The sequence below is a fragment of the Hemitrygon akajei genome, chromosome 29 (genome assembly GCF_048418815.1).
Source record: "Hemitrygon akajei chromosome 29, sHemAka1.3, whole genome shotgun sequence".
Lineage (NCBI taxonomy): Eukaryota > Metazoa > Chordata > Chondrichthyes > Myliobatiformes > Dasyatidae > Hemitrygon > Hemitrygon akajei.
This window is the reverse complement of record NC_133152.1, coordinates 49,364,999-49,381,902: the sequence shown is the minus strand read 5'-3', so window position 1 is coordinate 49,381,902 and position 16,904 is coordinate 49,364,999. Positions and strand designations below refer to the sequence as shown.

The 16,904-nt window shown below is 42.5% G+C and overlaps 1 protein-coding gene across 6 annotated transcripts in view; it reads right to left on the bottom strand.

Moving 5' to 3' along the window:
* Nucleotides 1-16,904, bottom strand: part of LOC140718508 (uncharacterized) — a 75,392-nt gene that overhangs the window by 18,001 nt on the left and 40,487 nt on the right. For 5 of the 6 annotated variants that reach the window (XM_073032437.1, XM_073032439.1, XM_073032436.1 and 2 more), the window contains exons 5-7: nt 13,791-13,936; nt 6,816-6,995; nt 3,437-3,553 (exon numbers count right to left, since the gene is read on the bottom strand). In XM_073032437.1, coding sequence (XP_072888538.1) covers nt 3,437-3,553; nt 6,816-6,995; nt 13,791-13,936 — 443 coding nt within the window. The remainder of the gene's footprint in view (nt 1-3,436; nt 3,554-6,815; nt 6,996-13,790; nt 13,937-16,904) is intronic. The other variant, XM_073032441.1, reaches the window with a different exon arrangement.

Here is a 16,904-nt window from a genome sequence, read left to right as displayed (position 1 = left end):
CAGCTTTGTCTTGGTAGTGGGTGTAGATTTTTTAATAATATAATTAATTATATTATTGTATTTCATAATTCAATTTATTTTATTTGTTTGATCATGAATATGGGATACCGTGATTGTATCAGTGTGATTTATATATAGTGCATTTTGTGCTATCTTATTTTGATTTATAATAAGTATCCTTATGAATTCTGTATTTGTGTATATGAAATTTAATAAAAATATTGGAAAAAGAAAGAAAGATAGATTCCTGATTGGTCTGAGCATGAAGGGATATGGGGAGGAGATTGGGGCTGAGAGGAAAATTGGATCAGCCAGGATGAAATGGCAGAGCAGACTTGATGGGCCAAATGGCCTAATTCTGCTCCTATATCTTATGGCCTGGGGACAACTTGAAGAACTGGCCATGACAGTGAACTCTGGCGAGCTATTGTTGGCAGTCTATAACCCAGAAGGTGTGATGGGTTTAAGTAAGTAAGCACTCAGAGGATGGTGAGAGTGTGAAATGAGCTGCCACCATAAGTGGTAAGTGCAGGTTCCAATGCAACACTTAAGAGAATTTTGGATAAGTACATGGATGGGAGGGGTATGGAGTGATATGGTCCAGGTACAGATGGGACTAGGCAAAAGATCAGGCTGGCATGGACTAGATGGGCCAAAGGGCCTGTTTCTGTGCTGTAGTTCCCTATGACAAGAATCAGAATCAGGTTTATTACACTGACATAATTTGTGAAATTAGTTGTTTTGCAGCAACAGTGCTTTGCAATACATAATTAAAAACTTAATTAAAAAGTTACAATAAAAGATACTTAATAAATAAGTAGTGCAAAAAGAGAGCAAAATAGTGAGGTAAGCTGGAGGACAGGTGACAGAGAGTCAGAGAATGAAGGTGGAGAGAGCAGCACAAAGAGAAAGTGATCACCATCTCCAAGCTAGCTGCTCTTCAGAGGGTCAGTCTGCTCACTGACTCTGTTGTTGCGAAACACTTCACTCATATGACAATAAGATCATTTTGGTATTTGTTAAGTTTCAGGATAAACAATGACCCTGTTAAAAATAGTGAAAAAATGAGGAACAGAAACAATTGCCAAAGTGAAATGCTCAGTTACAGGGAACAGGATGCTAAGCCTCAGCACAAAGTGGTGTCGAAACCTTCACCGTTTTGAGCCCCTAAGAAACTGATACCCAGTCACATCGTGACTGAACACCACAGCTTTCTGCTTTAGCAAAGAGCCACACTGAAGTGTCGAAGCATGCATATGTCACCATATACTGCCCTGACATTCATTTTCTTGCAGGCATTTACAGGAAAGTAAATATGAAAAAACTACACATTAACAAGTCTTTCAAAAGAAGATGAACTGTGCAAGTAATTTTTAAAAAGTAAAGAAATAATAAATAACCCTAACCCTGCACCCCCAGTTCCTCAGACACACATTCATCAGTTTTGTCTTACCCTCACCAGCATGTGGCACAGTCTGAAATCCAAAGATTATACCCTGAAGGTCCTGCTTTTCAGCTTTCTGCCTAACTTCCTATATTCTCTTTTCGGGGCTTCCTCCCTTTTTCTACCTATGTCGTTGGTACCAATATGTAGCACAATTTCCGGATGTTCACCCTCCCCCTTTAGAAAACTGTGGACCTGATCCGAGACATCCCTGGCCCTGGCATCTGGGAGGTTACATACCATCTTGGTGTTCCTTTCACATCCACAGGATCTCATGTCTACTCCTCTAACTGTTGAATCCCCTGTCATGGCTGCATTCTTCTTCTCTCCCCTTCCCTGCTGAGTTGCACAGCCAGACTCAATGCCAGAAATCTGGTCGCTGTGGCTTCCCCCTGGTAAGTCAACCCCAACAGTATTCAAAGCGGCATATGTATTAGTGAGGGGAAAGTCCACAGTGGTACTCTGCACTGGCTTATTTCCCTTTCCCTCTCCTGACAGTCACCCAGGTCCCTGCCTCCTGCAAGATAGGGATGACTATCTCCCTGTATCTCCAATCCATCATCTCCTCATTTTCCCACATGAGCCGAAGGTCATCCAGCTACAGCTCCAATTTCTTAACATGGTCTCCAAGGAGCTACAGCTCATGCAGATGTAGTTATCAGTCTCCCAGAGTTCCCACATCTCACACAGAGAACATAACATTAAACCTGGACTCATTCTCAGTATACTAGATATGTACTACTAGAAAAAGTGTACTAGAAATTTTCTTACCTACTTAGAACCTCCACCTGTGCTTGCCCAAACTTGTTCATGCCTAAGCCTTTTGAGCCAAAGCTGAGCTCTCTAACAATGCCCTACTCCAACATGGCCGCTCCGCTTACACCTTCTTTCTCTTTATTGGCCCCATGCAGATTGCCGCCTGCCAAGAAAAGAACCAAAAATTCCCCAAGCTCTTTTTAAACCTCATGCTACGTCACCAACATATGACCTCTCGCACTGATTACCAACTGCCAAGTAAAAAAGGTAAGGAGTGTTGTGTTTGTGTATTAACCTTAGTTGAATTGAATTGAATTGCCTTTATTTCTTACATCCTTCATACACATGAGGAGTAAAAATTTTTATGTTATGTCTCCATCTAAATATGCAATGTGCAATTTACAGTCATTTATACTAAATAGTATGTACAACAGGACAGTCAATATAAAATAGAAATACAGTTGTATTAGCATGAATTAATCAGTCTGATGGCCTGGTGGAAGAAGCTGTCCCAGACCCTGTTGGTCCTGGCTTTTATGCTGCGGTACCATTTCTTGGATGGTAGCAGCTGGAACAGTTTGTGGTTGGAGTGACTCAGGTCCCCAATGATCCTTCGGACTCTTTTTACACACCTGTCTTTGTAAATGTCCTGTATCATGAGGAGTTCACATCTACAGACGCACTGGGCTGTCCGCACCACTCTCTGCAGAGTCCTGCGATTGAGGGAAGTACAATTCCCAAACCAGGCAGTGATGCAGCCAGTCAGGATGCTTTCAATTGTGCCCTGAAAGAAAGTTGTTAGGATCTTGGGGCCCATACCAAACTTCAACTGTCTGAGGTGAAAGAGGCGCTGTTGTGCCTTTTTCACCACACAGCCAGTATGTACAGACTATGTGAGATCCTAGGTGATGTGTATGCCAAGGAACTTAAAGCTGTTCATCCTCTCAACCCCAGACCTATTGATGTCTATAGAGATTAGCCTGCCTCCATTTCTCCTGTAGTCCACAACCAGCTCCAATAAATCTGATAGTAAGAATAAAAACCCTGAATAAAGCTTCTGTCTCGGGTGATTTTTGAGAAAGTGTTTAACTCGTAGCACAGTTTAGTATGTACATCTAGCAAAGGCAGTAGAGTGGAAGCTTGCTGTGTATAAACTGTTCGCACATTGGCACCCTCTGTAGGATGTGATGTGAAAGAGATGTAAAGGAAGGCAGTCTTTTCACTCATTACACTTACCGCTGTGAGGCCGAGAGCAGCTTTGATGATTGTCCAGAGGATGCCCACTGCCAAGATGATGGTGTTACACAAAGAGAGATGAAGAGGTAATGCGATCAGGAGAATGTACAGGCAGAGCTGAGGGAGGAAGGATGTACGTTAGTGAGGCTGCAGGGCTGTACGTGTCCGTGCTTGGGTCGGGATAATGTACAGGCAATGCTGCAGGACAGAAGGGACTTGTGAACCCGCTCTTTGCACTTTCCACTGAAACCACCTAACCCTCCCCAAAAATCCCCAAGCTCTGTGTGGACCTTAGGAAGGGTGGCAAGACTTGGTCTGGTGATTTCCCAAAACAAAGCCAATGGCGTGGGCCCCAGAACCAATTCTCCTTGGAATAAAGAATTGAATCTCCAATGGAGATAGAAAAAGCATGTCAGAACAACAATGTTAGATAGTCATGGGGGAGTTCAATATGCAGGTAGATTGAGAAAATTAGGTTGGTGCTGGATCCCATAAGAGAATTTGTGGAATGCCATGAGATAGCTTTTTAGAGCAGCTTGTGATTGAATGCACTAGGGGATCAGCTATTTTGGCTTGGGTGTTGTGTAATGAACCAGATTTGATTAGGGCGCTTAAGGTAAAGAAACCCTTCGTAGGCAGTGATCACAATATAGCACAATTAGACATGGGAACAGAATTAGGCCATTTGGTCCATCAAGTCTGCTCCGCCATTTAATCATGGCTGATCGTCTTTTTCTAACCATCCCCCCCCCCCCCCCCCACCAGCCCTAGTTCCCAGCCTTCTCCCTGTAACCTTTGATGCCATGTCCATCAAGAACCTATTTATCTCTGCCTTAAATACACCCAATGACCTGGTCTCCACAACTGCCTGGGGCAACAAATGCCACAAATTCACCACCCTTTGGCTAAAGAAATTTCTCTGCATCTCTGTTTTAAATGGACTCACCTCTGTCCTAAGGTTGTGCCCTCTTATCCTTGACTCTTCTACCATGGGAAACATTCTTTCCACATCTACTCTGTCTAGGCCTTTCAACATTCAAAAGGGTTCAATGAGATTTCTCCCCCCCCCCCCATCCTTCTGAATTCCAGTGAGTACAGACCCAGAGCCACCAAACGTTCCTCATATAACCCTTTCATTTCCGGAATCATCCTTATGAACTTCCTCTGAACCCTCTCCAATGCCAGCACATCTTTTCTTAGATGAGGAGCCCAAAACTGTTCACTATACTCAAGGTGAGGCCTCACCAATATCTTATAAAGCCTCAGCACCATATCCCTGTTCTTGTATTCTAAACCTCTTGAAATGAATGCTAACATTGCATTTACCTTCCTCATCACTGACTCAACCTGGAAGTTAACCTTCTGGGTGTTCTGCACAAGGACTCCCAAATCCCTTTGCATCTCAGATTTTTGGATTTTCTCCCTGTTTAGAAAATAGTCTGCACAATTATTTCTACTACCAAAGTGTATGGCCATGCATTTTCCAACACTGTATTTCATTTGCCACATCCTTTCCCATTCTCCTAATCTAAGTCCTTCTGTAGTCTACCTGTTTCCTCAATACTATCTGCCCCTCCACCAATCTTCATATTGTCTGCAAACTTGGCAAAAAAAAAAGCAATCTAGTCCATCATCTAAACTATTGATATACAGGATAAAAAGAAAATAGGTGCAGGAGTAGGCCCTTCGAGCCTGCACCACCATTCAGTATGATCATGGCTGATCATTCAACTCAGAACCCTGTACCTGCTTTCTCTCCATAACCCCTGATCCCTTTAGCCACAAGGGCCATATCTAACTTCCTTCATATCTAACAGTCCAAACACCAATCCCTATGGAATACATCTGGTCACTGGTAGCCAACCAGAAAAGGAACCTTTTATTCCCACTTGCTGCCTCCTACCAATCAGCCAATGCTCTAACCATGCCAGTAACTTTCCTGTAATACCATGGGCTCTTAACTTGGTCGTAGCCTGATGTGTGGCACCTTTGTCAAAGGCCAAATATAAAACATCCACTGCATTCCTTTTTCTATTCTACATGTAATCTCCTCAAAGAATTCCAACAGGCAAGATTTCCCCTCAAGGAAATCATGCTGACTTTGCCCTATCTTGTCCTGTGTTGCCAAACACTTCATAATCTCATCCTTAACAATGGACTCCAACATGTTCCCAACCACTGAGGTCAGGCTGACTGGTCTATAATTTCCTTTCTGCTACCTTCCTCCTTTCTTAAAAAGTGGAGTGACATTTGCAATTTTCCAGTCCTCTGGCATCATGGTAGAGTCAAATGATTTTTGAAAGATCATTACTAATGCTTCCACAATCTCTATCGCCGCTTCTTTCAGAACCGTAGGATACAGTTCACCTGGCCCAGGTGATTTATGTACCTTTAGGTCTTTCAGCTTTTTGAGCATCTTCTCCCTTGTAGTAGTAACTACACTCACTTCTCTTCCCTCACACCCTTCAACATCTGGCTCATTGCTAGTATCTTCCACAGGAAGACTGATGCAAAATACTAATTAGGTTCATCTGCCAACTCCTTGTCCCCCATTATTATTTCTCCAGCCTCGTTTTCTAGCGGTCCTATATCCACTCTCAACTTTTTTGTTTACGTACTTGAAAATGTTTTACAATCCACTTTGATATTGTTTGCTAGCTTGCTTTCATATTTCATCTTTTCCCTCCTAATGATTATTTTAGTTGCTCTCTGTAGGTTTTTAAAAGCTTCCCAATCCTCTACCTTCCTGCTAATTTTTGCTTTGTTGTATGCCCTTTCTTTTGCTTTTACATTAGCTTTGACTTCCCTTGTCAGCCACAATTGTACTATTTTGCCATTTGAGTATTTATTTGTTTTTGGAATACATCTATCCTGCACCTTCCTCATTTTTCCTAGAAACTCACACAATTGCTATATTATATGCCTTGGCTTTGCTTTAATATTGGCTTTGACTTCCCTTAATCAGCCACGATTGCATCACCCTGCCTTTAGAATACTACTTTTTAAGGTAACTTATTTTTATTCTTTCTTACTTGCCTTCTAGTATTTGTATATCTGTGTACTTGTAATGCTACTGTGACACTGTAATTTTGTTTTGGATCAATATAGTATCTGTCTACCTATGGGGTAAAGTCATTGGGTATATTTAAGGCAGATGTTGATAAATAAGGGTATCAAAGGTTACGGGGAGAAGGAAGGAGATTGTGGTTGAGTGGGAAACAGATCAGCAATGATCAGATGGAGGAGCAGACTCAATGGGCTAAATGACCTAATACTGCTCCTATGTCTTACAACACAAGGGCAATAATGGAGTAATTGGTGAGGAGCTGCACCTTGTGTTGGGTGGATGAGTCTTCACAGCACACATACACACACTCACCTGGGCCTGAAGATCAAAGGTGACCAGGGAAAAACAGAGGGTCTGGGTGATGTAGCGGGACTGCCCACTCTCCAGGGCCCCTGCTACTCGGAAGGCCATGTATCCATCTCTTTTCCTCAGGTGGATGACACTTACAATTATCAGAAACACTCCGAGTGCCACACTGCAACCAAACCTGACCTGAAACACACCAGATGAATCTAGCATGGTTAGCCTGATGCTGTGATCATGTGTCAGTCAGCAGCCTGGCCGTCCAAAATTTTAGCATCCCCCCTCAACCCCCCACCCACCAAGTGACACTCACAAAAGCAGCCCAAAATTATGCAGGACTGCACAAACCCCACTGTCCAAAACAATTGAGATGGTACAGGGGAGATTTACGAGTACCAGGATGCTGCCTGGATTAGAGAGCAGGTCTTATAAGGAAAGGCTGAGTGAGCCAGGGGTTTCTCTTTGGAGAGAAGGAGGATGAGAGATGACTTCACAGAGGTACGAGATGATCAAGTGGACAGCCAGAGACCTTTTCTCAGGGTGGAAATGGCTAATATGGGGGGAGGGCATATTGGAGGAAACAATAGGAGAGATTCCAGAGATGGGTTTGTTTGTTTGTTTGTTTTACACAGAGAGTGCCAGGTACATGGAATGCATTGTCAGGGGTGGTGGAGCAGGAAGATACTTCAGGGACATTTAAGAGATTCATAAGGTAGGCATAAGGATGATAGAAAAATGGAGAGTTGTGTAGGAGGGAAAGGTTAGTTTGATCTTGGAGTAGGTTAACAGGGCCAAATGTCCTGTATGTTCTATGTTCTACATAATCCCTCCATCCACCATGGACACAGTGACCAGAGCACAAACCATAAGTCGGTGACCAGTTAGGGCATTCATACATTCTGTTGTGGCTGGTGAGATTACATTCAGACTACTGTGTTCTGGTTTGGTCGTCTTCTTACAGGCAAGATGTTAATAAACTGGACAGAGCACAGAAAGGGACTTGAAGGAGAGGCAGGACAGGCTGGGACTTTACTCTTTGGAGTAGATTGAGAGGTGGTCATTCAGAGGTGTATGAAATTGTGAGGGGCGTACAGTTTTTCAGAGTTGAGAAATCAAGTGGAGGACATTGGAATCAGGTTCAATATCATTGGCATACGTCATGAAATATGTCTTGTGGCAGCAGTACAGTGCAATACATAATTAAAATACTATAAATTACAACAAAATATTACATTAAATAAGTAGTGCAAAAAAGAAGGGGAAAAAGTGCGGTCGAGTTCATGGGTTCACTGTCCGTTCAGAAATCCGATGGTGGAGGGGAAGATTTCCCAAATCATTGAGTATGTGTCTTTATGATCCTGTACCTCCTCCTTGATGGTAGCAATGTGAAGAGGGCACATCCTGGGTAATGGGGGTCCTTAATGATGGATGTTGCATAGGATGAAGATAGGAGGAGAAGAGATTTAATAGGAACCAGAGGAGCATCTTTATCACCCAGAAAGTAATCGGTCTATGGAATGAGCCAGATGTATTAATGACTTTTAAAAGGCATTTGGACAGACACATGGACAGGAAAGATTCAGAGGGATATGGGGCAGGTACTTGGATAGGAAAGGTTCAGAGGGAAATGGGACAGGTACTTGGATAGGACAGGTTCAGAGAGATATGGGACAGGTACTTGAACATGAAAGGTTCAGAGGGATAAAGGGCAGGTACAATTAGAGGGATACCCGACAGCTATGTGGGCAGGAAAGGTTCAGAGGGTCACAGACCAAACATGTGCATATGGGACAAGCTTAGATGAACATCTTGGTCAGCATGGGGCAGTTAGGTCTAATGGCCTGCTTCTACAACTCTTCCTACAAAAGGCAGTGCAATTACTCAACTAGACCAGTATGGCACCTCCTCACACACCCACAATCTCTGCTACCAACAGTGAATGGCCCAGAATCCCTTCAACCTGTGTACTGTATAACAAAGTTATACATTTCACTTTATTCCTCTCATCTCCACGGGGTCTAAAACCTGGGCCTCCTTGTCAGACAGCACTGTGGGAACCTCCCTCAGCAACCAGTCTGAGGACAGCAGCTCAACCCCACCTGCAGGAGGGACACCAGGCTCCAGCAACAGAGGTGGGTCCAGGTTTGAGAGGAAACCAAGTTTCCATGTTTCCAATTCTAGAAGAGAGTGTCTCACTGTACCTGGCAGAATGCATGCAGAGAGAGAGAGTGAGTCAATGTCTCAGATCAGAGGACAGACCATGACAGAGCAAACAGATTTCAGTAGGAAGTGAGGAAGGACAGATGAACACAGGGATGGAAGTGGCGGGGTAGAAGGACACAAATCCCATTTAAATCTTCTCCCTCTCACTTTATACCATACAACACTACAGCACAGGAACAGGTCTTTCAGCCCATGCCAAACTGTATTCTGCCTAGTCCCATCAACCTGCACCTGGGCAATAGCCCTCCATACCCCTCCTATCCATGTACCTATCTAAACTTCTCTTAAATGTTGTAATTAAACCCACATCCATCACTTCCACTGGCAGTTCATTCCACACTCTCACCACCCTCTGAGTGAAGAAGATCCCTCTCATGTTCCCCTTAAACATTTCATCTTTCACCCTTAACCCATGAACTCTAGATTTGGCTTCACCCAACCTCAGTGGACAAAGCCTGCTTGTATTTACCCCTTCTATATGCCTCATCATTTTTTATATCTCTATCAAATCAATCCTCATTCTCTTACATTCTAGGGAATAAAGTCCTAAGTTTGGACATCCTTACCATGGTAAACAACCTCTAGCTATCTACCACATCATTTTGCAAACCTCTAGCATATCAGCTCTCAGCCACCTTTGCCCTGGGTTAACAGTCTCAGTTAATCTAGTCTCTCCTGAACTCAAACTCTCCAGTCTGGGCTACACCCTGTGTCCTCTCTCACTTCTTCCCTCTCTTCCTCTAGTGTGGTGACCAGAACTGCACCTAATCTTCCAAGTGCAGCCAGACCAACGATTCATACAGTAGTAACATGGCATCCTCGCTCCTGTAGTCAATGTCTTGGACTTACAGCATCAACAACTGGGGTTCAATTCCTGCCACTGTAAGGCATTCGTATGTTCTCCTCATGACAACATGGGTTTCCTCTGGTGCTCCAGCTTCCTCTCACAGTCCAAAAACGTACCAGTTAGGGTCAGTGAGTTGGTGATGGAAGCATGACAACACTTGTGGGTTACACCCAGAATATCCTCGGACTGTGCTGGCTTTTGACGCAAATGACACATTTCACCATATGCTTCGATGTTTTGATGTACGTGTGATAAATAAAACTAATCTTAATCCTATCTACCTGTGTCTCTTTTTTCAAGGAACGAGGTACTTGAAGACAAAATAAACACAAGAGATTCTGCAGATGCTGGAAATCCAAAGCAAAACACACAAAATGCTGGAGGAACTCAGCAGGTCAGATAATAAACAGTCAATATTACAGGCCAAGACCCTTCATCAGGACAACAGAATGACAATGGACTGAGAATTGTTAATAGGCAAAAAGCAAAGGGGGGAATAAACGGGAGTTTCTCTGATTTTAACCGGGGAATGTCGCAGGGGTCTGTGCTTGGACTTCAACAGCTCCCTGTCCACATGGGCAAACCAGCTGAGGGAATAATGCGTTAATGATTCAGTGTGGTTGAGGGTGGTGTGGAGGTGGGAGGGGTATGAAGAAACTGAGAACATGGGTGAGAACTTGTCCAACAGATGTAGAAAACTTTAACCAGTCCTGATGAAGGGTCTTGGCCTGAAGCATTGGCTGCTTATTCCTCTAAATGGATGCTGCCTGACCTGCTGAGTTCCTCCAGCATTTTGTATGTGTTGCTCATACCATCTGCTTAAGATGTAGAAATGTGCAAAGTTTACACCCAGGGGCATGTTGGTATCGAAAGGGGCCAGGAGTGTTTGAAGAACCACTTGAAAGCCTCTTGAGGTCCAGCAAGAACAAGCATGGACCAAGTAACTGTTTTGCAGAGCACCTGTGCTCTGTCCACATTGGACGTCCCAACTCAGTTGTAAAATTACTTCACTCCTGTTAGAATCCACTCCACTATCAACGGCTCCAGACTCGGCTCCAAAAGGAGGAGGGTTAGGCATGGGGTTAACAACCCCATCTCGACAGTAACAGAAACACCAACAAAAGCTCCAAAGATCTCATCTCTGAGAGGATAGATCTTTGAAGATGGGCTACATCTGGGGACAGCTTGAAAGACTGACCCAGGACCGAAGACACAGGTGAGCTTTTGTCAGTAGAAGTGCTGGTCTAAGAAGAAGAATTACATTTTCTAGAAGTCGCATTTGATTCCTGATTGGTTTGTGTAAAATTGTGCACTTAAAGTGGGGGTTGTAAGACAAAATAGAGCCAGTTTGGAATGTGGTGATGCCTTCAGAATGTGCAGGAGTACACTACCTTGGGATCAGATAACAGTGAAAATCACATTCTTCTGTCTCTGTTTTGAAGTTATGTTCCAAGTTGACAGTAATGAGAGGAAAGATGGTACAGCCTGGTACTATGGAATGGAAAAGTACCAGGGTAGAGGTTTGGGGAAAAGGGGCTTGAAGCACCATCAATAACTCTGAGACATGGGTTAAGGTAGGCTTTTATTGGCTGGAAGAAAGCACAAGCAGCAAGTGACCACCACACAACATCCTGGAGACTGGAAGGGTCTGTGCCTCCAATCGCCTTTATACCTGTGGGAGGAGCCACAGGAGCAGTCAGCAGGGGGGGCGTGTCCAGACAGGTATATGTAGTTCACCACAGGGCTGCTGCTTTGTGCAGGGGGTGGGGAACCTTGTCCCCAGGATGGGACTCTGACCAGTGTTCAGTTACAGACTGACTGAAGGGAGCGAGGAGGTTGTCAGATACCTGTGACCCTGTTAGCATTGTGTCACATCAGAAACAACTATTCTCCTTGTATTCTGCATTTTATTTAATATTCTTATTTCATTCTGTATTTTGTTGAAGTAGTTAATTTTGAACAGAATTCTAATAGTTTTTTAAATTACTTTTAACACATGTACACAGCCTCCTTTCTTTGCAGATACCTTTACTGCTGAATCAGGAATAAATTTCACAATATTTTGTTACAGCTTGCCTTCCCATTTCCACACTGCCCTGAGTGTCCTCGGCGTATCCACTGCACACTAAGAGTTATGATTCATTCTGCTTGGGTTGCCCTGCAGCTCAATGGAGTAGACATTGTATTTTCCATTTTCAGATAACCGTTCCCAGGTCTCCGTCTCTCTTTGCTCACCCCCTCATTACCTAGTCCAATCATGCCCCCTCTCCCCCACTTGTTTCCATCTCCCCATCACCTGCATACCTAATCTAGCTGGGTTTCTTCACCCTTGAGTTCACAACCAATGGACTCACTACACCATTCTACGTACCACAGCTACCCATCAGTGTTTCCTTGGTGATCTTGGATCCAGGTCTTCCTATTCCATAATTAGAATAATGTATAAATATACAACAGAAACGAGATTAGAGAATAGAACCCTGACCAAACAGAGAGCAGAGTATGAAGTGAAGGGCAAGCTGAGGGACCATCTTTGAGATTCTGTTCTACAACACTTGTGCCTATCTGTTCAATCCCCCACCTCTCCTCAACATATAAAGGAATTCAGTAAAATGGGTGTGTAATCCCCATATCAACATCACAACACTGAAATCTGTTACTGAAAACAGCTGCCTTCCCAGCAGGGGAGGATCCTTCCAAACAGACTTGTGAAACACTCTGATATTTCGAAAAGCACTTTTCACAAGAGACAGCTTTGGAAACTGTTGTATCAGCACATTCAAATTAAAAGTGAAAATATTCTTCAGGTTGGTGTTGTGAATTTAGTAATTTTGTGAGTTATTAACTGACAACTAATGTTGCATGAGAATGATGTTGGTTACACAGCATGGCCCTCTGATTCTGTGCTGGCCTCTCAATAATGACCCTTCAACAAGGTGTCTTCCTCTGAATGACGCTGGTGTCATAGACACAGAAACAGATCCTTCCGTTCATCTACACTAAGCCAATCTGTTATTCTGCCTAGTCCCATCGACCAGCACCCAGACCACAGCCTTTCATAACCCTGCCAATGTGTACCTATCCAAACTCCTCTTAAATGTCCATCTGGATCCTGTGCTCAGATCTGGGGAGTGGGATTTCAATGTTCAAAAGTTCAAAGTAAATTTAATATCAATGTAATAATGATATGTATGTATACTACATATATATATTTAGTGACATAGACCCTGAGATTCATTTTCTTGCAAGCATTCACAGTAAAGAGAGGGGGAGAAGGGAGGGGAGGAGGAGGAGGGGGAGAATGGGGAGGGGAGGGGGAGAGAAGAGGAGAGGTGGGAGTGAGGAGTGGGAGGTGTGGGAGAGAGTGAACTGGTGGCGAGAGCGGGGTGGAGGTGGGGGAGGGGCGGAGGGGGGGTCGAGAAGGGGTTGTGAGAGGGAAGGAGAAAGCAATAATTATTGAGAACACGAGATGAGGAGTTGTTGAAAGATAGGTTGTAGGAACAGCTCAGTATTGGGGTAAGTGACATTATTCCCTCTGGTTCAAGAGTCTGGTAGTGTGAGTCCTGAGACTCCTGCACTTTCTGCCTGATGGCAGCAGCGAGAAGAGAGCATGACCTGGATGGTCTGTGCCCTTGATCATGGATGCTGCTTTCCTGCGACAATGCTCTGTGTAGATATGCTCAATGGTGGGGAGGGCTTCACCTGTGATGGACTGGGCCATTTTGTAGTTTTTCCCACTGGGCTCCACATAAACTGTTTCTTTCTCTGCAGATGCTGCCTAACCTGCAGAATATTCCAAGCATTTAATTTTTATTTCAGATTACCCAAGGAGTTGTAGACTGCTGTATGGTGCTATGATCTCTGAGATGCTCAGACAAATGAGGGGCAGTTGGTACAGAAGCCTTGGCACTCACCTGCACAGATTTCTTTTCCTCTGGTCTGGCCACAATGAAGTTCACAATGGAACGGACCAAGACCAACAATATGGACAGAACGAAGGCCACCAGCTCCAGTTGCTTCTCCTGCAGCACCCCCCGCAACACATAGTAAATGCAGAACACTGTGGGGGCAGAGTATTGTGTCAGTCACAGAGACACTGACAGTCCCTCACATAATAACACCCAGACTTCCCATAGCAAATACAACTGATGAATGGGAGGAGCACATGGTGCCGAGATCCCAGGAAAGGAGGGGCCTGGTCAGGAAACATTTGCAAAAGACAAACTTTTAACCGTAAGGCAACATCAGGCATGAATCGACATGGTGTTTGATTGGAATTTGATGCAAACTAGAACGCTAGCAACAAGACACCATTTCCTTGGGGTCCCATTCCAAAGATCCCTAAAGAAGTCTTCATTAATCAAGAGATTGAGTTCAAGAAAGAAACGGTAAAATTGCAGTTCTATAAAACCCTGGTTACACCACTCTTGGAATATTGTGTTCCGTTCTGATTGCCTCATCATAGGAAGGATATGAAAGCTTTAGAGAGGGTACAGAGGAGATTTTCCGGTTTGCCACCTGGATTAGAGAGCATGTCTTATGAGAAAAGGGTGAGCAAGCTAGGGCTTTTCTCTTTGGAGCAAAGGAGAATCAGAGCTGACTTCACAGAGGTGTACAGGGTGATCAGAGGCATTTGCGAATATGAAAGGGGATATTTTTAAGGTGATTGGAGCTGCGGTGAGTGGTTTAAAAGAATATGGCGGGGGATGGGAACCAGATTGATAGAGATGAGGATGAGGCAACAGGTTTACAAGTAGATGATGGGTGTAACATGAATGCAAGGAAGGACAAGCCAATAGAAGAAGAAAGCCCTTAATTCTGAGTGGAATCATAGGGATGCCATCATGACAGTGCTTTTTTAGCGGGCTTTCTTATTTTTATGAGGCCGAGTTGCTATCTCGACACTCAACCCAGCATGGATAGAAAGCGTGCAAGGGAGCCGGCTGGATTCGAACTCGGGAGCCTTCGCTCCGAAGTCTGGCACTGATGCCACTACGCCATCAGCTGGCCAGGACAAGCCAATGATAGGGTAGCCAATGTAGACAGAGCAGGAAGATAAATTGTAACACAGAGGCAAAATTCAAAAGGGTGAAGAATGCTGGACTGAAGGTGCTGTATTTAAATGTATGTAGAATTTGAAAAAAGTGAACAATCTTGTAGTGCAATTACAGATTGGTCAGTACGACGTTGCAGGCATCACTGAGTCATGGCTGAAAGAAGGCCATAGTTGGGAGCTTAACATCAAAGGATATGCATTGTATTGAAAGGACAGGCAGGAAGGTATAGGTGATGGTGTGGCTCTGTTGGTAAGAGATGGAATTATATCTTTAGAAAGAGGTGACATAGAGTCAAAGAATGTTTTTTTTTCATTTTTTAGAATCTTTTTATTGGTACGTAATCTTCTACAGCTATAAAATGATACAAAGCTTCAACAAATTAATATATATACAGTTAATAAAGCTGAAGAAAATAAAAGCTGATCGTAATATATAAAAATGAAAAAAAATATATATAAGGAAAAGAAGGAAAAAAAGAACCCCATCTAACTAAGAAAAAAAACCTACTGACTACAAAAAAAAGGGGGGAAAACCCCATTAGGAATCAACCCCTGGAGCAATACGTCTTACAAAGATGAAAAAGAATCATCAACCATCAATTCATATTTATATAGAATAAGATTAGAAAGAAACCATATAAAATAATTCAAATTAAATGATAATATTTGGCAAAAGAGCCCCATTTTCTCTCAAAATCAAATCGGGGATCAGAAGTTCTACTAATTTTTTCCAAGCTGAGACATAACATTACTTGAGAAAACCATTCAATTAATGTAGGGACAGAGGTATCTTTCCATTTTAATAAAATAGCCCTTCTTGCCAATAATGTAACAAACGCAATTACATGTTGGTCTGAAGATGAAATACCCTGAATATGATGTGAAACTGTTCCAAATAGAACAGTCAATCTATTAGGTTGTAAATTAATTTTCAGAGCTTTAGAAATTGTAGAAAATAGATTTCCAAAATGATTTTAATGAAGAACATGACCAGAACATATGTGACAAAGTAGCTACTTCAGTTTTACACCTATCGCAGTAGTTGTCTATACGAGGAAATATTTTAGATAGTCTCTCCTTTGTTAAATAATGATGGTGAACAATTTTAAACTGAATTAAACAGTGATTAGCACATATAGAAGAAGAATTTACGTTTTTCAAAACCCACAACCAATCTTCATTTACAAAGGTCATATTAAGTTCTCTCTCCCAATCTTGTTTAATCTTTAGTGAGAGGTTCTCTTTTTGCAACAAAGATAAATTATAAATTCTGCTAATGGAACCTCTCACTAAAGGATTCAACTTCAAAATGGTATCCTACAGATTCTTGCAAATATGGAAACTTAGATAAATATTATTGTAAAAAATGTCTAACCTGAAGATATTGCAGAAAATGTGTATGAGCGAGAGAATATTTGTTAATTAACTCTTCAAAAGTCATCAATCGACCATCACAAAATAAATCTGTAAAAGAATGGATCCCTTTATTTCTCCATAGGAGAAAAATGGGATTGGTTATTGAAGGTTTAAATAAAAAAGTTTCAATATAAAAAACTAGACAACTTAAGTTGTTTAAAATTTTAAAAATTCCAAAACTGAAACCAAATCTGTAAGCACTGTTTAATAACAGGATAAAGATTTAAATTTGGAATTTTAGAGAGTTGTAAAGGTAATGGAGCTCCTCATATTGAAGTTAAATGAAATTGTTTAACAGCTTTTAATTCCAAATCAACCCATAGTGGTTTTTGGCTCTTGTCAAGCCAATATAGCCAAAAACATAATTGTCTGATATTAACAGCCCAATAATACAGTCTTAAATTAGGAAGTGCAAGTCCACCATCTTTTTTAGATTTTTGTAAATGATACTTATTAATTCTTGGTCTCTTATTGTTCCAAATAAAGGAAGAAATAAGAGAGTCAGTTTGATCAAAAAAAATTTTAGTTAAAAAGATAGGTATATTTTGGAAAATAT